The following is a 22,440-nucleotide window of genomic DNA, read 5'->3' as shown; positions in this document are numbered from 1 at the left end:
GCAGTGACATCTCCGGCCCATCCTCTGTTTGGATATCAGCCAGCAAGCCAATGCCTCAAATAAAAAAAATAGCTTCCTAAGATCTACAGAGATACTTGCAGGAACACCTCAGCAAGCGAGACTCCAAAAGTGGCAGGCTAAAACTCGGAACAGCACTCGTGGCTGAGATTGGATGAGAAACTATCTCCTGGGCACACAGAAGACTGGGCAACTTGGAATGCTGTGAGATGCAGAGCCAGCTTAAGAAATGGGGCTACAAAGTGGAGTCCACAACATGCGAGTGTGGAGAAGAGCAAACCACAGACCATTGACTACAATGCAACCTGAGCCCTGCCACCAGAGGCGGCCCTAGGTAATTTTCAACGGTAAGCAAACAGTATTTTGGCGCGCCCCTCCCCCACCAATCATTGATATATATTTCCTGTTCATTGTGGGAGTTCTGCGTGCCATATTTGGTTCAATTCCATCATTGGTGGAGTTCAGAATGCTCTTTGATTGTAGGTGAACTATACATCCCAGTAACTACACTTGCCGCGCTTGCTCCCTTGCCTGGCCCGCTTTGGGTCCGAGGCGTGCCTGAAGACACCGGCGTGTGCACCAAAAGTTGCCTCTTCTCCTGACTTTCTCCTCAGCCATTGGGACCAAGAGAGAGAGAGAGAGAGAGAAAGAGGTGGAGATGCCCACCTTTCCTGAAGGTAGGCGCAAAAACAAAGGAGGGAGCGGAGGTGGGAGATACCTCCAGCCGGAGGGGCTCTCTCTCTCTCTCTTGGTCCCAATGGCTGAAGAGAAAGTCAGAAGAAGAGGCGACTTTTGGTGCGCATGCTGGGGTCTGCAGACACGCCTCTGGACCCAAAGCGGGCCAGGCACGGCGGCTCTGCCCCTTGGCACACCCGCGGATTGGGGAGAGGAGAGGAGGCGGGTGGAGCACCGGGGGATTGGGAAAGGGAGCCAGTCATGGGGAAGGGATTGAACACGGAGAATGATCCGCGCTCGCGCTCGCGCACCCGGTGACTGGGTGGAGCAGGAACGAGAGGGGCTAGGTGAGACTCAAGGGCCCGGCCCCTTTGGGAAGAGGATTCCCCGGCAGCGAGGCAAGAAAGCTGAGGCTCCCCCCGGACTGCTAGGGCCTTTGTGAGCGGAGGGGGCGCTCCTCAAGTGGCGGTCGAGGGGCATTTACAGAGGCGCCTCTGCACCCCTGGCAAAAAAAGTGTTCTGCGACCGCTTACTTCGTGTAATGGATGAGCCGCCCCTGCCTGCCACATGCACAATGGAGGACCTTCTCACAACGACACCAGAGGCACTCCAAGTCAAAGCACATTTACTACAATGCCAAGTTTTAAAATTTTGTTTGTGTTTTTTTTAAATACACTATAACTGTACCATCAATTTGCTTCTGACACATTACTATTATTATGATTACATCCATAGAATCAAGTGTTAAGCATATCAAAACAAGGAAAAGGAAAGGAGGAAATCAAACAATAGTTGGGTTCAAATCAACGTGTCCCTCTCTTTCTCCTAAATCAGTCACTTCAAAAGCCCTGCTGGACCAATCAAAGTCTTTGCCTTTCTTCTTTGTACCAGAAACATCTCTGCAAATTGGACATTTTGCTCAGCAGAGGGAGGACCGCGAGGTAATAGGATAGCCATCATTAAATATTTGAAGGAATGGAATGCCTTGTAGGAAATGGAAAAGGCTTATTTTCTGCAGCTCCGGAGATGAAAATGTGAAGCAATAGATTCAGAATAAGAGAAGAGGGATTTCATTCACCCAAATGTTAAGGAGAACTTGTCTTCCTCTCAATATTCGAGATATGGAGCTAATGTGTCAGGATGAAGCCTGCATCTATGGCAAGCATCCTCAGAGGTAAGCTACCTCTGAGGATGTTTGCCATAGATGCAGGCGAAACGTCAGGAGAGAATGCCTCTAGAACAGGGGTCCTCAAACTTTTTAAACCGGGGGCCAGTTTACTGTCCCTCAGACCGATGGAGGGCCGGACTATAGTTTTTTTTAAAAAAAATCAATTAAAAAATTCCTATGCACATTGCACATATTTTATTTTGCTGTGTGGAAGGACTCTTAGAGGGGGTTCTTTCTAGACCTCTTTAGGCAGTAATTCTAGGAGCAGAGAATGGGAAATTTTCCTATTTCTAGTCTGAACAAAATCTAAAATTATAACTGTAAATAAAGAACAACACTTAAACATAGGGGAACTCCAGACAAGAAACAATCTGGGCCAGCTAATCACCTCTCAACAAAGGATTCTCCCTAAAAACTGTCAGGCTATGAAATGGCAATCAAGGTGGCCAATTGAAACATTCATACCTACCTCCAACAGACAAGAGTTCTTTCTCCCACCCTGGATCTTCCAAGATTTTCCTGGTTAAAGGTTTTCCTCTGACATGAAGTCCAGTCGTGTCTGACTCTGGGGTGTGGTGCTTATCTGGATTTCTAAGTTGAAGAGCCAGCGTTGTCCGTAGACACCTCCAAGGTCATGTGGCCAGCATGACTGCATGGAGCACCAGGGCAGCCTCCCTTGGACAACGTGAGCCTGCCAAGGGAGGAGCAGGCCCGCGCGGCTTACTTGCGAGTAAAGCACCTCACGAGGTGCTTTACGCGCAAGTAGACCACGCGGAGCAGCCTCCCTTGGCTGGCTCAGGCTCCCTTGGCTGGCTCAGTCCCGATGGACACCGTGAGCCTGCCAAGGGAGGAGCAGGCCTGCGCGGCTTACTTGTGAGTAAAGCACCTCGCGAGGTGCTTTACACGCAAGTAGACCACGCGGAGCAGCGTCCCTTGGCTGGCTCAGGCTGTCCATCAGACCCGATGGACAGCGTGAGCCTGCCAAGGGAGGAGCAGGCCCGCGCGGCTTACTTGCGAGTAAGGGAGGCTGCTCCGCGTGGTCTACTTGCGTGTAAAGCACCTCGCGAGGTACTTTACGCGCAAGTAGACCACGCGGAGCAGCCTCCCTTGGCTGGCTCAGGCTCCCTTGGCTGGCTCAGTCCCGATGGACACCGTGAGCCTGCCAAGGGAGGAGCAGGCCTGCGCGGCTTACTTGCGAGTAAAGCACCTCGCAATGTGCTTTACACGCAAGTAGACCACGCGGAGCAGCCTCCCTTGGCTGGCTCAGGCTGTCCATTAGGCCCGATGCACAGCGTGAGCCAGCCAAGGGAGGCTGCTCTGCGTGGTCTACTCGCGAGGTGCTTTACGCGCGAGTAGACCATGCGGAGCAGCCTCCCTTGGCTGGCTCGCGCTGTCCATCGGGCCTGACGGATAGCGTGAGCCAGCCAAGGGAGGGGCACTGTGTGTGGGGGGGGGGCGCTCCTCCTCCTCCGCGGGCCGGATCAGGGCCCTTGGCGGGCCGGAAGTGGCCCGCGGGCCGTAGTTTGGGGACCCCTGCTCTAGAACATGGCCATATAGCCAGAAAAAAACCTACAACAACCCTATTATTATTATTATTATTATTATTATTATTATTATTATTAGCCGTCCCCTGCCATGTGTTGCTGTGGCCCAGTCTGGTGATCTGGAAAATAAAGTAATGAGAAAGTGTTGGTTTCTATATATGTAATTCCTTTCTGCTTGTGAGTAAACAGTATTTCTTGCTGTTTCTTTGCCAGTGTTGATGTGGAGAGTGTCTGGTTTGCCTACTCTGGAGCATGCAACATATCATTGCCCTTCTTGAAGGGCCTCTTTCAAATCTGTGATACTATATCTGTGTGTGTGTGTGTGTGTGTGTATGTGTGAGAATCATATCTATCTGTATTTATGACTGGATGGCTCTTTGTCAGGAGGGCTCTGATTCCATTTCCTTGCCCTGATGAAGGGAGTTGGACTGGATGGCCTTAAGTATTTTCTGTTGGTCATGGGGGTTCTGTGTGAGAAGTTTGGCCCATTTCTGTCGTTTGTGGGTTTCAGAATGCTCTTTAATTGTAGTGAACTATAAATCCCAGTAACTACAAATCCCAAATGTCAAGGTCTATTTCCTCCAAACTCCATCTGTGTTCATATTTAGGCATATGGAATATTCGTGCCAAGTTTGGTCCAGATCCATCATTGTTTGAGTCCACAGTGCTCTCTGGATGTAGGTGAACTACAACTCCCAAACTCAAGGTCAATGCCCACCAAACCCTTCCAGTGTGTTCTGTTGGTCATGGAAGTCCTGTATGCCATGTTTGGTTGAATTCCATCATTGGTGGAGTTCAGAATGCTCTTTGATTGTAGGTAAACTATAAATCCCAGCAATGACAATTCCCAAATGACAAAATCAATTTTTTTGAGTGGAGGACATAAATTGGACTGTTAGGTGTCTTGTGTCCAAATTTGGTGTCAATTCCCCCAGTGGTTTTTGAGTTCTGATGGTGGCACGAACTAACATTACATTTTTATTTATAGAGATTATTATTATTATTATTATTATTATTCCTCACGATTGTGTCAAAAAACGAAGTATGGATTGTCGATGTTGCAATCCCAGGTGACAACAGGATTGAAGAGAAACAACTGGAAAAGCTGACATGATAAGAGGATTCAAAGACTCTGGCACAAGCAAGTCAAGGTGGTCCCAGTGGTGATCAGCACACTGGGTGCAGTGCCTCATGACCTTGGCCTGCACTTAAACACAATCGGCACTGACAAAATTACCATCTGCCAGCTGCACGCATTATTCGCCGATACATCACACAGTCCTAGACACTTGGGAAGGGTCAAACGTGGGATCCAATTCAACAGCCAGCAGAGCATCTGCTGTGGACTCATCTTGTTGTGTTTCAAATAATAATAATAATAATAATAATAATAATAATAATAATAACAACAACAACAACAATAATAGGCAAGCTCTGAAAGAGCAAAGCCACAGAAAGCAAGGCTCCCAAAGGCAAGGGACACCCTCTATGCTACAACAGCTTTTTATTTTCCAACCACGGCAACATTCTGCGACGTGTTTCCAAAACACAATGCCCGTTCGCTCTCCTTTCCTTCCCTTCTGCTGTCGCCCAGCGGAGTCCTTTGACGCCCCGAGAACAACACAGATCCCTGGCCTTTGTTGGTGGCCTTCGTGACAATTTGTCGATATGTTTTGAGATACTAAGCAGCCGGGCATGGATTTCCGCCTCGAAACTGCTTGTCGCCCGCTCTGGGAGATAAGGAGCCTTTAACTAGCACTTCTCCAGCTGCCAACATACAAGGCCTGAGAGTGAAAAAGGCATGATTGCAGATATCCAGATACGTCCAGAGGAGCGTCCCTTCGTTACAATAACAGCCTGAGGGACTGAATGGGGGAGCACCATGGGATTTCGCCAAGTACTTTCGTCTCCACTGAACTTCCAGGTCCAAGCCATTCACAAACACAGACATCTCTCTCTTTCTATCTCTCTAGCTAGCTCTGTCCCTATCTATCTATATCTTTCCCCCTTCTTTCTATCTATCTTTTATCTATCAATGAATCGTCTATCTATCCCTATCTATCATTCATCTCTCTCTCTCTCTCTCCCCCGAACCCCACATACAGGGAAAGACATCTATCTATCTATCTATCTATCTATCTATCTATCTATCTATCTATCTATGAATCATCTATCTATCCCTATGTCTCTGTCTCTGTCTCTCCATCCATCCATCCATCTCCCAACTCCACGTACAGGGGTTGACATCTATCTATCTATCTATCTATCTATCTAACTATCTATCTATCTATCCATCCATCCATCCATCTATGTATCTATCCATCCATCCATCTCCCAACTCTACATACAAGTGTTGACATCTATCTATCTATCGATCCTATCTATCTATCTATCTATCTATCTATCTATCTATCTATGAATCATCTATCTATCCCTATGTCTCTGTCTCTGTCTCTCCATCCATCCATCCATCTCCCAACTCCACGTACAGGGGTTGACATCTATCTATCTATCTATCTATCTATCTATCTATCTATCCATCCATCCATCCATCCATCCATCTATGTATCTATCCATCCATCCATCTCCCAACTCTACATACAAGTGTTGACATCTATCTATCTATCGATCCTATCTATCTATCTATCTATCTATCTATCTATGAATCATCTATCTATCCCTATGTCTCTGTCTCTGTCTCTCCATCCATCCATCCATCTCCCAACTCCACGTACAGGGGTTGACATCTATCTATCTATCTATCTATCTATCTATCTATCTATCCATCCATCCATCCATCTATGTATCTATCCATCCATCCATCTCCCAACTCTACGTACAAGTGTTGACATCTATTTATCTATCGATCCTATCTATCTATCTATCTATCTATCTATCTCCCAACTCCACGTACAGGGAATGACATCTATCTATCTATCTATCTATCTATCCATCCATCCATCTATGTATCTATCCATCCATCCATCTCCCAACTCTACGTACAAAGGATGACATTTATCTATCGATCAATCGATCAATTGTATCTATCTATCTATCTATCTATCTATCCATCCATCCATCCATCCATCCATCCATGAATCATCTATCTATCCCTATCTCTCTCTCTCTCTCTCTCTCTCTTTATCCATCTATCTCCCAACTCCACGTACAGGAGTTGACATCTATCTATCTATCTATCTATCTATCTATCTATCTATCCATCCATCCATCATCTCCAAACTCTACGTGCAGGGGTTGACATCTGACATTTATCTATCCATCCATCCATCCATCTCCCAACTCCACGTACAGGAGTTGACATCTATCTATCTATCTATCTATCTATCTATCTATCTATCTATCCATCCATCATCTCCAAACTCTATGTACAGGGGTTGACATCTGATATCTATCCATCCATCCATCCATCCATGTATCTATCCATCCATCCATCTCCCAACTCTACGTACAAGGGTTGACATTTTTCTATCTATCGTATCTATCGATCGTATCTATCGATCGTATCTATCTATCTATCTATCTCTCTCTCTCTCTCTCTCTCTCTCTCTCTCTCTCTCCCAACTCCACGTACGGGGAATGACATCTATCTATCTATCCATCCATCCTTCCATCCATCCAGCTATGGCTTACTTCTCTGGTTGAAGTAGTCTGCAGTGCCTTTCATGTTCCTTGATTCGTGTCTGGGCAATGCTGCTGTGTTTGGTGAGTCTCTATGGAGACTTGTCCACAGCTGCATGGTAGACTCCTGCATATATGGTAGACTCCTGCAGAAGTGAGAAGATCCCTCTTGTCCTTTGCTGAACATAATCACCTCTCAACAAAAGTTTGCTCTAAGCACTGTCAGGCCATTATATGCTAATCAAGGTGGTCAGTTGAAACATTCACACCTAGCTCCAGCAGACAAGAGTCCTTTGTCCCACCCTGGTCATTCCACAGATATATAAACCCTTTTTCCTAGTTCCAACAGACCTCACTACCTCTGAGGATGCTTGCCATAGATGCAGGCGAAATGTCAGGAGAGAATGCCTCTGGACCATGGCCATATAGCCCGAAAAAACCTACTACAACCCAGTGATTTCGGCCATGAAAGCCTTCGACAATACATTAACATTGCATTTTTATTTATATAGTAGTAGTAGTAGTAATAGTAGTAGTAGTAGGAGAAGACCATTATTATTATTATTATTATTATTATTACTACTACTACTACTACTACTATTAGAGTGTCCCTAATCCCAAATGATTGGACCAGATATCATTGGAAAACCTGACATTTGCATTTGCATAAATAATGAGATATCTTTTGAATTGGGACCCAAGTTTAAGTGAGAAATTCCTTTATGTTCAACTAGCTGTCCCCTGCCATGCATTGCTGTGGCCCAGACTGGTGATCTGGAAAATAAAGTAATGAGAAAGTGTTGGTTCTAATATATGTAATTCCTTTCTGCTTGTGAGTAAACAGTATTCCTTGTTGTTTCTTTGTCAGTGTTGATGTGGAGAGTGTCTCGTTTGCCCACTCTGGAACATGCAACATATCATAGTCCTTCTTTAGGGATCTCTTTCAAATCTGTGATACTATATCTGTGTGTGTGAAAGAGAATCCTATCTATCTATCTATCTATCTATCTATCTATCTATATTTATGGCTGGATGGCTCTTTGTCAGGAGGGCTCAGATTACATTTTCTTGCCCTGGTGAAGAGAGTTGGACTGGATGGCCTTAAGTATTGTCTGTTGGTCATAGGGGTTCTGTGTGGGAAGTTTGCCCCATTTCTGTCATTTGTGGGTTTCAGAATGCTCTTTAATTGTAGTGAACTATAAATCCCAGTAACTACAAATCCCAAATGTCAAGGTCTATTTCCTCCAAACTCCATCTGTGTTCTTATTTGGGCATATGGAATATTTGTGTCAAGTTTGGTCCAGATCCGTCATTGTTTGAGTCCACAGTGCTCTCTGGATGTAGGTGAACTACAACTCCCAAACTCAAGGTCAGTGCCCACCAAACCCTTCCAGTTTTTTCTGTTGGTCATGGGAGCCCTGTGTGCTAAGTTTGGCCCAATTCCATCATTGGTGGAGTTCAGAATGTTCTTTGATTGTAGGTAAACTATAAATCCCAGCAACTACAACTCCGAAATGTCACGGTCTATTTCCCTTAAACTCCATCTGTGTTCATATAGCACCGGGATTGTGGAGCAGCTGGCTGAGTGTCAGCTGCATTAAGATCACTCTGACCGAAAGGTCATGAGTTCGAAGCCAGCCCGGGCTGGAGTGGGTGTCCAGCCATTGTGTAGCCCGTTGTCGACCTTTGCAACCCGAAAGACAGTTGCATCTGTCAAGTAGGAAAATAAGGCACCACCTTGTGTGGGAGGCTAAATTTAACTAATTTATGAGGCCATAAAGAAAGAAGACTCCGGGGAATGTGGAATGCGGAAGAACTTCATCGGTGTCGCTGATGGACGATGAAAAGCAGCAGCTCCCCTGGCAGCCAGAAAAAAAAAGTTAAATAGCCTTTGTCTGTTAAATGTTGTTTGTCAAACTGGCATTGAATGTTTGCCATATATGTGTTTACTGTAATCCGCCCCGAGTCCCCTGCGGGGTGAGAAGGGTGGAATATAAGAACTGTAAATAAAATAATAAATAAATATTTGGGCATATGGAGTATTCGTGCCAAGTTTGGTCCAGATCCATCATTGTTTGAGTCCACAGTGCTCTCTGGATGTGGGTGAACTATAATTCCCAAACTCAAGGTCAATGTCTACCAAACACTTCCAGTTTTTTTCTGTTGGTCATGGAAGCCCTGTGTGCTAGGTTTGGCCCAATTCCATCATTGGTGGAGTTCAGAATGCTCTTTGATTGCAGGTAAACTATAAATCCCAGCAACTACAACTCCCAAATGACAAAATCATAATTTTTTGAGTGATGGTCACTCCTTGTGTTGTGAGACGTTGTGTTGCTAAATTTGGTGTGATTTCGTTCATTGGTTCTCTTGTTTTTAAGAAACTCATTATGCACAGAGCATTTATATATATATAGATAGGTTGACTTCCAAAAAGTTTAAGGGAAAAGTGGGAAACTCACTTCGTCCGTGTACCGAACTTCGTTCACCGCATACTTCTGCTTGAAGTGCTCCGGAGGATGGATCCTGTAAACAAACACACACACACATTTAGCTATTTTGCCATTAAGAGAGCATGCGACACAACAAGTCCAAATAACAGCTCCTTCTTCTAAAGTAGCTCTTTACCAACGTATTTAACATCACAGCCGCTGAGTGGCAGGAAACTTATTATGGCGCCATCAGGATCTCATTTCCGACGCCTTCATCCTAAAGACCTTCATCCGTTTTAATAAAATCCTCAAGTTTTATTTCTGACATTGAGAAGACCTGATTTTTTTTCCCCCTCCGAAAAGGCCAAGGATAAGTAGTTGAAGAGCTGAGGGGTTTCGGGGGGGACGAAAAAGGAATGGAAACAGTAATTATGACTAAAGTCGTTGAAATGTCATGCTGCCAGTGGAACACGATGTCGAGATGACAGCTCCTGAAAGCTGCTTAAGGCAACAGCCAATTACGGGAGGCGCGGAAATGAAAGGGATCCCAAACATGATTATAGGCACTTGCCCCAATCCACCCATCATCATTCAACGGTCAAGGAATATACAGTGTTCCCTCACTTATCGCGGGTGTTACGCTCCAGGACGACCCGCGAAAAGTGAAAATCAGCAAAGTAGGGACACTATATATATGTATATCGTGTTCCAAGGGTGAGGCAGAAGCAAGGAGGGATTTAAAGGCACTGCACACCTTATTTTTTTGCTAGCTATCTCTGCTTTGCTTTGCAATCTCTCTCGATTGGCTGCCTCTCGTTCGCGATGCTAATTCTCTGCCGTTATTCAGGCAAAGATGAACCAAACAATCACCCAGTTTGTATCACACAGTTTAATTAAAACAGCACTTACTTTCTGGCTGTTTTAATAGTCCAAAACATAAAACATAAAAATTAAAACATAAAGGCTAATTTAACTGAATTACGAGGCCATAAAAATCTCCAGGAAGTATACAAAGAATGAGGAAGTACTTCATTAGTGTCACAAACAGACGGTGAAGCGACAGCTCCCCTGGTGGCCAGAAGCTGGAATGTTAAATAGCCTCTGAGGGTCTGTCTATATATGTTGTTTGTTGATGGCATTGAATGTTTGCCATGTATATGTACATTGTAATCCGCCCTGAGTCCCCTGTGGGGTGAGAAGGGTGGAATATAAATACTGTAAATAAATAATAAATAAAGATAAAAACATTTTCAAATACAACCACAAACCATTATTTGGGGACAAGGAAATATCGGCGACAAACACAAACGTTTATTTTAGTACAGGAAGCACTTGGATTCACACCTAAAGAGACGAATGGAATTGTTTTCATTTTTGAACTTGATATAATCTGGAATATTATGGGCTTACATACAAGGGAGTTACGGATGGATGGGAATGTCTCAAGAGTGAAATACTCAAGGCTCAAATGCAAACCGTGCCAACAAAGAGAAAAAATCGGACAAGTGCAAAGAAGCCAGAATGGATGTCCAAAGAACTTCTAACTGTGCTAAGACACAAAAGAGACATGCACAAGAAGTGGAAAAAGGGAGAAATCACCAAAGAAGAATTCAAACAAATAACCGACACCTGTAGGGAAAAGGTCTGCAAGACTAAAGCCTCCTGTTTAAGGAGCTCCACTGGCCCAATTCAAGGTGCAGATTTTGATCTCTATTTCCGAACCCACACGATCTCTTCGAACTTCCGGAGAGGCTCTTCTCTCGCTCCCGCCCGCATCTCAAGTGCAACTTGCAGGGATGAGAGAGAGGGCCCTCTCTGTAGTGGCCCCCCGGCACTGGAACTCACTCCCCAGAGATATTAAGCAAGCCCGCACGCTAGCAATCTTCAGGAGGAATCTGAAAACCTGGCTATTCCAATGTGCCTTCAGTGACTGAATGTAGGAAACTCCCTGACCAAACTTTGCACTAAATGACCTTAGAAGCACTTTACTTATGGTTCGTGCAATTGAATCCTCCCTCACTCTCAGATCCTCATCCTGATAATTTATTTCGTCCTATCTCGCAGTGTTTTAAAAATTGTAGCCTTGAATGTGGCCCTGCCCAGTGAAATCCTTTGTTTTTAATTGCTTGTTTTATATTGTCTGTGTTGTTATTATATTTCTTTGCATTTCTGTATTTTATACTCTGGTAATGTTATGTTTTTCTTTTATATTACAATGTATGTACTGTATTGATGGGCATGGCCTCATGTAAGCCACACCGAGTCCCACTGGGGGAGATGGAGCGCGGTATAAATAAAGTTTGATTATTATTATTAATACTGAAAAGCCTGACTCGTATAGATAGTGAACGCAAAGGGGACCGTTGCGTGGATAGCCTTTCTGGCCACTGGAAGCTACATGTCCAACAATAAATCAATGGCACAGATTCAAATGTTCAACATCTACACAAATGACCAGCCACTGCCAGAAGGGACAGAAAGCTTCATCTATGCTGATGATCGTGCCATCACCACTCAAGCAGGGAGCTTTGAGATGGTTGAACAGAAGCTCTCCGAAGCTCTAGGTGCTCTTACTGCCTACTAAGGGAAAACCAGCTGATCCCTAACCCATCTAAAACACAGACATGTGCCTTTCATCTCAAGAACAGACAAGCATCCCGAGCTCTGAGGATCACCTGGGAAGGAATCCCACTGGAGCATTGCAGCGCACCCAAATCCTGGGAGTCATTCTGGACTGTGCTCTGACCTACAAGAAGCACTGCCTGAATGTCAAGCAAAAAGTGGGTGCTAGAAACAGTATTATACGAAAGCTGACTGGCACAACCTGGGAATCACAACCAGATACAGTGAAGACATCTGCCCTTGCGCTGTGCTACTCCGCTGCTGAGTATGCATGCCCAGTGTGGAACACATGTCACCACACTAAAACAGTGGATGTGGCTCTTAATGAGACATGCCGCATTATCACGGGGTGTCTGCGCCCCACACCACTGGAGAAATTACACTGCTTAGCTGGTATCGCACCACCTGACATCCGCCGGGAAGTAGCAGCCAATAGTGAAAGGACCAAGGCAGAGACATCTCCAAGCTCATCCCCTGTTTGGGTATCAGCCAGCATGTCAACGACTTAAATCTAGAAATAGTTTTCTAAGATCTACAGCAGTGGTTCTCAACCTGGGGGTCGGGACCCCTGGAGGGGTCGCGAGGGGGGTGTCAGAGGGGTCACCAAAGACCACCAGAAAACACAGTATTTTCTGTTGGTTATGGAGGTTCTATGTGGGAAGTTTGGCCTAATTTAATCGTTGGTAGGGTTCAGAATGCTCTTTGATTGTAGGTGAACTATAAATCCCAGCAATTACAACTCCCAAATGTCAAGGTCTATTTTCCCCAAACACCACCAGTGTTTACATTTGGGTATATTGAGAATTCGTGCCACGTTTGGTCCAGATCCATCATTGTTTGAGTCCATAGTGCTCTCTTGATGTAGGTGAACTACAACTCCCAAACTCAATGCCTACCAAACCCTTCCAATATTTTCTGTTGGTCATGGGAGTTCTGTGTGCCAAGTTTGATTCGGTTCCATCATTGGTGGAGTTCAGAATGCTCTTTGATTTTAGCAACTACAACTCCCACAGGACAAAATCACTACCCTTTCGCAATCCCACCAGTATTCAAACTTGGGTGTACTGGGTATTTGTGCCAAATTTGGTCCAGTGAATAAAATATATCCTGCATATCAGATATTTACATTACTATTCATAACAGCACCAAAATGACAATTATGAAGTAGCAACGAAACTAATTTTATGGTTGGGGGTCACCATAACATGAGGAAGCGTATTAAGGGGTCGTGACATTAGGAAGGTTGAGAACCACTGATCTAAAGAGACACTCGCTGGAACACCTCAGCAAGTGAGAGTCCAAAAGTGGCAGGCTCAAACCCAGAATACCAAATGAGAGACTCCCCCTGGGCATACAGAAGACTGGGCGACTTGGAAGGCGCTGAACAGACTGCGCTCTGGCACCACGAGATGCAGAGCCAACCTTCAGAAATGGGGCCACAAAGTGGAATCCACGACATGCGAGTGTGGAGAAGAGCAAACCACTGACCACCTGCTGCAATGTAACCTGAGCCCTGCCACAGGCACAATGGAGGACCTTCTTGCGGCAACACCAGAGGCATTCCAAGTGGCCAGATACTGGTCAAAGGACATTTAATCAACTTCCAAGCTTGCAAATTCTGTGTTTTTTGTCTGTTTGTTTGTTTTGTTCTGTTAGAAATGTAATGCAATTGTCTGGTTGCCCCTGACACGATAAATTAATACAGATTCCAATTTAATTTTTGAAGCTGAAGAGGACTTTCCACAAAGCAGCACCGAATGGAGAAGGGACACCAGTCAACCCAAGGGTCCTGGAGAGTGCTGTTTCCCAAAGTTATGGGATCTCCTATTCCAGTGTTTCTCAACCTTATTAATGCCGCGACCCCTTAATACAGTTCCACATGTTGTGGTGACCCCCCAAACATAAAATCATTTTCACTGCTACTTCATAACTATTATTTTGCTGCTGTTATGAATCGTCATGTCAATATCTGATATGCAGGATGGATTTTCATTCACTGGACTACATTTGGCACAAATACCCGATACGCCCAAATGTGAACACTGGCAGAGTTTGAAGGAAATAGACACTGACATTTCGGAGTTGTAGTTGCTGGGATTTATAGTTCACCTACAGCCAAAGAGCATTCTGAACTCCACCAATGATGGAATTGAACCAAATTTGGTACACAGGAGTCCCACGACCAACAGAAAATACTGGAAGGGTTTGGTGGGCATTGATCTTGAGTTTGGGAGTTGTAGTTCACCTACATCCAGAGAACACTGTGGACTCAAACAATGATGGATCTGGACCAAACTTGGCACAAATACTCAATATGGCCAAACGCAAACACGGGGGAGTTTGGGGAAAACAGATCTTGACATTTGGGAGTTGAAGTTGCTGGAATTTATAGTTCACCTACAATCAAAGAGCATTCTGAACCCCATCAACGATGGAATTGAACCAAACTTGGCACACAGTTCTCCCACACAGAACCCACATGACCAACAGAAAATACTGTGTTTTCAGATGGCCTTTGGCGACCCCACTGACACCCCTTTGCGACCCCCCCCCCCCCAGGGGTCCCGATCCCCAGGTTGAGAAACACTGTCCTATTCAGTCCCAACACTGTTCCGCTTAGGAGATATACACCAAAGAGCAACGGGGGCCTCTTTCCAGCTGTCAAAAGGATTTATGGATGTCTTCCTCCGGCAGGATTTATGCCGCATCTCCTTTCTCGGAGGGCACCATCTTTCACCGGTGGCTTGTCCCTTTCATTCCCGACTCTGTTGACGGCAACAGAGACATTCGGAGATCCGTCATTGTCAGGCGGGTGACATTATCATTTGGAAACCCACAGGCACACATAAAGAAGGGGAGGGTTTCTTCCCCAGTTACTTCTGGAGGGATGGAAAAGACTCCCTTTTGCAATGCTAGCCACTACTACTACTATTTAGCTAGGCAATCTCTTGTAGCTTGAGGTAGATGGTCTTCCAGATGTGGTGTCTCAGTGGTGGATCTGTAGGTGGGTATGGAGCACTATTCTTGAGCCACATCTTTGGAAGACAGTCCTGGTCAGGGTTGGCTTGACATACCTTCCTCTTGGCACGTTTCTCCCTTTCTCCCTCCATTCGTGCATCTTCGAATTCTGCAACACTGCTGGTCACAGCTGATCTCCAGTTAGAGCTTCCCAGTTCTCTGTGTCTATGCCCCTATTCTTGATCCGCATCTTCTCCCGCAGTGAGGACACTGATTTCCAGGTGGAAGACTGTCCTGGTCAGGGTTGACTTGACACACCTTCCTCTTGGCACGTTTCTCCCTTTCTCCCTCCATTCGTGCCTCTTTGAATTCCGCAGCACTGCTGGTCACAGCTGACCTCCAGTCAGAGCGCTCAAGAGCCAGGGCTTCCCAGTTCTCTTTGTATGGAGTGCTATTCTTGATCAACATCTTCTCCCATAGTGAGGACATTGGTTTCCAGGTGGAAGACAGTCCTGGTCAGGACTGACTTGACACACCTTCTTCTTGGCATGTTTCTCCCTTTCTCCCTCCATTCGTGCCTCGAATTCCACAGCACTGCTGGTCAAAGCTGACCTCCAGTTGGAGCACTCAAGAACCAGGGCTTCCCAGTTCTCTGTGTCTATATCCTTATTCTTGATCTGCATCTTCTCCCGCAGAGAGGGCATTGGTTTCCAGGTGGAAGACAGTCCTGGTCAGGGTTGACTTGACACACCTTCCTCTTGACACGTTTCTCCCTTTCTCCCTCCATTCGTGCCTCTTCGAATTCCGCAGCACCGCTGGTCACAGCTGACCTCCAGCTGGAGCACTCAAGAGGCAGGGCTTCCCAGTTCTCTTTGTATGGAGTGCTATTCTTGATCCACATCTTCTCCCGCAGTGAGAACATTGGTTTCCAGGTGGAAGACAGTCCTGGTCAGGGTTGGCTTGACACACCTTCCTCTTGGCACGTTTCTCCCTTTCTCCCTCCATTCGTGCCTCTTCGAATTCCGCAGCACTGCTGGTCACAGCTGACCTCCAGTCAGAGTGCTCAAGAGCCACAGCTTCCCAGTTCTCTGTGTCTCTGCCACAGTTTTTAAGATTGGCTTTCAGCCCATCTTTCAATCTCTTTTCCTGTCCACCAACATTACGTTTCCCGTTCTTAAATTGGGAGTAGACTAAATTTCCATGCCAAAGAGCCTGTTATTCGTAGACACCTCCTAGTCGTGTTCCCGGCACCGTTTATTACATTCCTGTCAAGGAGGTACCTATTGATTTACTCACATTACATGTTTTTGAACTGCCAGCTTGGCAGAAGCTGGAGCTAACAGTGGGAACTCCCCTGGATCCACAACTCTGAACTGTCAACCTTCCGGTCAGCAAGTTTTTTCCCCAGCTAGCGGTGGCTAGTCCAACCCTGTACTGCCATATACAAAGGACACGACTCAACCACTCCTGAAAGATGCCCATCAAACCCATTTCAAGACCTCTATATGGAGCAAACAATGTAAATGTGATATCGTTTCCAAATATATTCTCAGTGTTGTTCTCCCCCTAAGAGTCTAATGCAGGTAAGGGCAAACTTTGGCCCTCCGGGTGTTTCGGACTTCAACTCCCACAATTCCTAACAGCCTACCGGCTGTTAGGAATTGTGGGAGTTGAAATCCAAAACACCCGGAGGGCCAAAGTTTGCCTATGCCCAGTCTAATGAATGCACAATAAACACAAACTCGCACATTGCAATGATTGCACAAGATGCCAAAAGATGCAGCTTGGAGGCAGCAGGAGAAATCGCCGGCGGGCATCTTCCTTTGGCAAAAAAAAGCAAGGCGAGGATAAAGGAAGGCGATGGCAACCGGCGGAGCCAAGCAGGGCGCCGTCAACGAGGCATGAAAAATTGCAAAAAGGGGACGTTTAAAACGCCGCTGCTGCTCCTCGCCGAGACATTCGCTCCTTGTTACGGGAACATCAGAGGCACAGATGGCAAAGCGTTAACTAAACAAGAAGGTGTCAAGAAGAACAACGCTTGGCAGAAAGAGAAGCCGGGCGCGAACAGATGTTCCCTGCAAGGCCAAGTCTCCGATTCCTCCAACTTTGGGCAGGAAAGAGTGGGAAAGGGGCAAGGAAAAGAGACAGAGACGCTCCTGCGAGGTGGGACACAGCTTGTGCCAAGTTGCAGCTTGGGATGTTAGAACAATACTACTCTGAGCAACACAAATGGATATCAGCAGTAGCAGCATTCCAGGTTCACCATGCAACACAATTTTCATTCCTGGGTTATCGATGACATTTCCTCCAATTTAAAACCTTATGTGACTGTGGAGCAGAACAGACAACTCCGCATCCGGATGCTTGTCCACTATGCCCTGCCTCACGTACAACAACCTTCATGAACCCTTTACATCTACTGAATTGGACATGGCTCTCAACAAATGTCAGAATGGCAAAGCAGCTGGCCTGGATGATCTACGGATGGAACAAATCAAAAACTTTGGTCCAAAAGCAAGGCGCTGGCTGCTGGAGCTGATGAACAACTGCACTGCATCCTGTCAGATCCCTAAAATCTGGAGGAAAGCAAGAGACATCGCCATCTTGAAGCCAGGCGAAGACCGTAATGACCCAAAAAGCTACAGATCAATCTCCCTGTTGTGCCACCTCTACAAAGTTCTGGAGAGACTTATTTTGCATAGAATTACGGCAAAAATAGACCCATGTCTGATCCCACAGCAAGCTGGTTTCAGGAAAGGCAAAAGCTGCACATCGCAAGTGCTGAACCTGACTCAGCACATAGAAGATGGCTTTGAAAGGCAGCAGATCACAGGAGCTGTCTTTATTGACCTGTCAGCAGCCTATGATACTGCGAACCACCGCCGCCTCCTCCTGAGAAAAATGTATAATATCACAAAGGACGACCACCTCACCCGCCTCATAGGAAACCTGCTACAAAACAGGAGCTTTTTTGTTGAGTTCCAAGGCCAGAGAAGCAGATGGCGGAAACAGAAGAACGGCCTGCCTCAGGGGAGCGTGCTCGCTCCATCCATGTTCAACATCTACACAAATGACCAGCCACTGCCAGAAGGGACAGAGAGTTTCATCTATGCTGATGATCGTGCCATCACCGCTCAAGCAGGGAGCTTTGAGATGGTAGAACAGAAGCTTTCTGAAGCTCTAGGTGCTCTTACTGCCTATTACTGGGGAAACCAGCTGATCCCCAACCCATCTAAAACACAGACATGTGCCTTTCATCTCAAGAACAGACAAGCATCCCGAGCTCTGAAGATCACCTGGGAAGGAACCCCACTGGAGCATTGCAGCGCACCCAAAGACCTGGGAGTCACTCTGGACCGTGCTCTGACCTATAAGAAGCACTGCCTGAACATCAAGCAAAAAGTGGGTGCTAGAAATAATATCATATGAAAGCTGACTGGCACAACCTGGGGATCACAACTAGATACAGTGAAGACATCTGCCCTTGCGTAGTGCTACTCTGCTGCTGAGTATGCATGCCCAGTGTGGAACACATCTCACCACACTAAAACAGTGGATGTGGCTCTTAATGAGACATGCTGCATTATCACGGGGTGTCTGCGCCCTACACCACTGGAGACATTACACTGCTTAGCCAATATTGCACCACCTGACATCCGCTGAGAAGTAGCAGCCAATAGTGAAAGGACCAAGGCAGAGACATCTCCATCTCATCCCCTGTTTGGGTATCAGCCATCACGTCAACTACTTAAATCTAGAAATAGTTTTGTAAGATCTACAGAGACACTCGCTGGAACAACTCAGCAAGCGAGAGTCCAAAAGTGGCAGGCTCAAACCCAGAACCTCAACCAATGGCTGATACCAAATGAGAGACTCCTCCCTGGGTAAACAGAAGACGGGGCGACTTGGAAGGCGCTGAACAGACTGCGCTCTGGCACCACGAGATGCAGAGCCAACCTCAAGAAATGGGGCCACAAAGTGGAATCCTCGATATGCGAGTGTGGAGAAGAGCAAACCACTGACCACCTGCTGCAATGCACCCTGAGCCTTGCCACATGAACCATGGAGGACCTTCTTGCAGCAACACCAGAGGCACACCAAGGAGCCAGATACTGGTCAAAGGACATTTAATCAACTACCAAACTCACAAATGTTGTATTTTGTCTGTTTGTTTGCTTTGTTCTGTTAGAAATGTAAAATAATTGACTGGCTGCCCTGACACGACAAATAAATAAATAAATAAAAATTGCTTTAAACTATTTTCATCTACTTTTAATTCTGTTTCTAATTGTTGTTAATCGTCTGCTGGAGAGTCGGCGGCGTGGCATTTTGAACGTTTGTTCAGGGCCGCATCTGCACTGTAGAATTAATATAATTAATGCAATGAAGAATTAATGCACCCTTTGGCAGAGGAGGCCAAAGGCCTCACAGAACTACAACTCCTAAGATCCCATAGCATTGAGCTGCGTGTAGGAAAGTGGGGCCAAATTGCATCTTTGGGATGCAAAGATGCCCATAGAGGATTCCCATCTATTTGCACCCAAATTTAGAACGCTCTCTAGATGCTCCTGCAGCAAGAACTCAAGAAGACTATCTATATAAATAAAAATGTAATGTTAGTTCGTGCTACCATCAGAACTCAAAACCCACTGGGGGAATTGACACCAAATTTGGACACAAGACACCTAACAACCCAATTTATGTCCTCCACTCTAAAAAAAAAATTGATTTTGTCATTTGGGAATTGTCGTTGCTGGGATTTATAGTTTACCTACAATCAAAGAGCATTCTAAACTCCACCAATGATGGAATTGAACCAAACATGGCATACAGAACTTCCATGACCAACAGAACACACTGGAAGGGTTTGGTGGGCACTGACCTTGAGTTTGGGAATTGTAGTTCACCCACATCCAGAGAGCACTGTGGACTCAAACAATGATGGATCTGGACCAAACTTGGCACGAATATTCCATATGCCCAAATATGAACACAGATGGAGTTTGGAGGAAATAGACCTTGGCATTTGGGAGTTGTACTTGCTGGGATTTATAGTTCACCTACAATCAAAAAGCATTCTGAAGACACCTAACAGTCCAATTTATGTCCTCCACTCAAAAAAAATTGATTTTATCATTTGGGAATTGTTGTTGCTGGGATTTATAGTTTACCTACAATCAAAGAGCATTCTGAACTCCACCAATGATGGAATTGGGCCAAACTTAGCACACAGGGCTCCCATGACCAACAGAAAAAACTGGAAGGGTTTGTTGGACATTGACCTTGAGTTTGGGAATTGTAGTTCACCCACATCCACAGAGCACTGTGGACTCAAACAATGATGGATCTGGACCAAACTTGGCACGAATATTCCATATGCCCAAATATGAACACAGATGGAGTTTAAGGGAAATAGACCTTGACATTTGGGAGTTGTACCTGCTGGGATTTATAGTTCCCCTACAATCAAAAAGCATTCTGAACTCCACCAATGATGGAATTGAACCAAACATGGCATACAGAACTTCCATGACCAACAGATCACACTGGAAGGGTTTTGTGGGCACTGACCTTGAGTTTGGGAGCTGTAGTTCACCTACATCCAGAGAGCACTGTGGACTCAAACAATGATGGATCTGGACCAAACTTGACACAAAATTTCCATATGCCTAAATATGAACACAGATGGAGTTTGGAGGAAATAGACCTACAAATCTGGGATTTGTAGTTACTGGGATTTATAGTTCACTGCAATTAAAAAGCATTCTGAAACCCACAAACGACAGAATTGGGGCAAACTTCCCACGCAGAACCCCCATGACCAACAGAAAATACTTAAGGCCATCCAGTCCAACTCTCTTCATCAGGGCAAGAAAATGTAATCAGAGCCCTCCTGACAAAGAGCCATCCAGTCATAAATATAGATAGATAGAGATGATTCTCTCTCTCACACAGAGAGATATAGTATCATAGATTTGAAAGAGACCCCTAAAGAAGGACAATTATATGTTGCATATTCCAGAGTAGGCAAACCAGACACTCTCCACATCAAAACTGGGAAAGAAACAACAAGAAATACTGTTTACTCACAAGCAGAAAGGAATTACATAGATTAGAAACCAACACTTTCTCATTACTTTATTTTCCAGATCACCAGGCTGGGCCACAGCAACATGTGGCAGGGGACTGCTAGCACTTTACTAAAATAGAACAGCCACAGATGGCACACCTGCGTGCCCCAAACACATCTGATGATAGAATGCACTGTATTATATGAAGTTATTGCAAGTCAGAGCCAAGAATGTGGGGCGAAACGGAGAATTCTTGGCAGTCGCCGATTCCCCTGCCATCTCTATTGGAAATTCACCAGGAGATGCAGCCGTCCTTTCAAGGAGATGCAAAACAACCAAATGGGCTGAAAAACCAGTAATCTGCTTCTGGCTCTGCATCACTGTGTCTTGGAAGAGGCCCCCAAAGGTCATCCATTCCAACTGCTGCACTCCAGGACAGGAAAAGCCCTCTGATTGTTTTTCATCCACACCGTTGGATGGAAAACAATCCTTTTATTGAAGATAATTACAAAAGCGGTAAGGTTAAAAAAGCACTTTAAAGAAATTTGTTGTTGTTGTTGTTGTTCATTCGTTCAGTCGTCTCCGACTCTTCGTGACCTCATGGACCAGCCCACGCCAGAGCTCCCTGTCGGCCGTCACCACCCCCAGCTCCCTCAAGGTCAGTCCAGTCACTTCAAGGATGCCATCCATCCATCTTGCCCTTGGTCGGCCCCTCTTCCTTTTGCCTTCCACTTTCCCTAGCATAATTGTCTTCTCTAGGCTTTGCTGTCTCCTCATGATGTGGCCAAAGGACTTCCACTTTGTCTCTAGTCTCCTTCCCTCCAGTGAGCTTTAATCGGGCTTTATTTCCTGGAGGATGGACTGGTTGGATCTTCTCGCAGTCCAAGGCACTCTCAGCACTTTCCTCCAACACCACAGCTCAAAAGCATCTCTCTTCCTTCGCTCAGCCTTCCCTAAGGTCCAGCTCTCACATCCGTAGGTGACTACAGGGAATACCATGGCTTTGACTAGGCGGATCTTTGTTGTTTAAAGAAATAGGTAAATCCAATTAGGTAGGAAGATAAGCAGGAATAAATTAGTCCAAGGTAGAGTTCGGCAACGTCCATAAAAACAAAGTCTGCACATCTCCAAAACAATCCAAAAAATCAGGAATACATTGATCCAAGGCTTGGGTAACCAATCATGAAATATAGGAATCCAAAACCATGAATAAGAAATATCTTAGCATGAAACTTCAAAGCAAGGTTTCCATAAAAACAAGGACGAGAACTTGGTGTGATTCTAAATGATGCTTCATCTGACTACACATCCCAAAG

General features: G+C 45.6%; 1 protein-coding gene across 1 annotated transcript in view; it reads right to left on the bottom strand.

The window, feature by feature from the left end:
• The window catches only part of PEPD (peptidase D), a 210,081-nt gene that overhangs the window by 141,127 nt on the left and 46,514 nt on the right, over window positions 1-22,440 (bottom strand). Inside the window, exon 4 of the mRNA XM_060788158.2 lies at window positions 9,504-9,567. Coding sequence (XP_060644141.1) covers window positions 9,504-9,567 — 64 coding nt within the window. The remainder of the gene's footprint in view (window positions 1-9,503; window positions 9,568-22,440) is intronic.

The sequence above is a fragment of the Anolis sagrei genome, chromosome 8 (genome assembly GCF_037176765.1).
Source record: "Anolis sagrei isolate rAnoSag1 chromosome 8, rAnoSag1.mat, whole genome shotgun sequence".
Lineage (NCBI taxonomy): Eukaryota > Metazoa > Chordata > Lepidosauria > Squamata > Dactyloidae > Anolis > Anolis sagrei.
The sequence above is the reverse complement of the archived record's forward strand: the minus strand, read 5'-3'. Positions and strand labels throughout refer to the sequence as shown.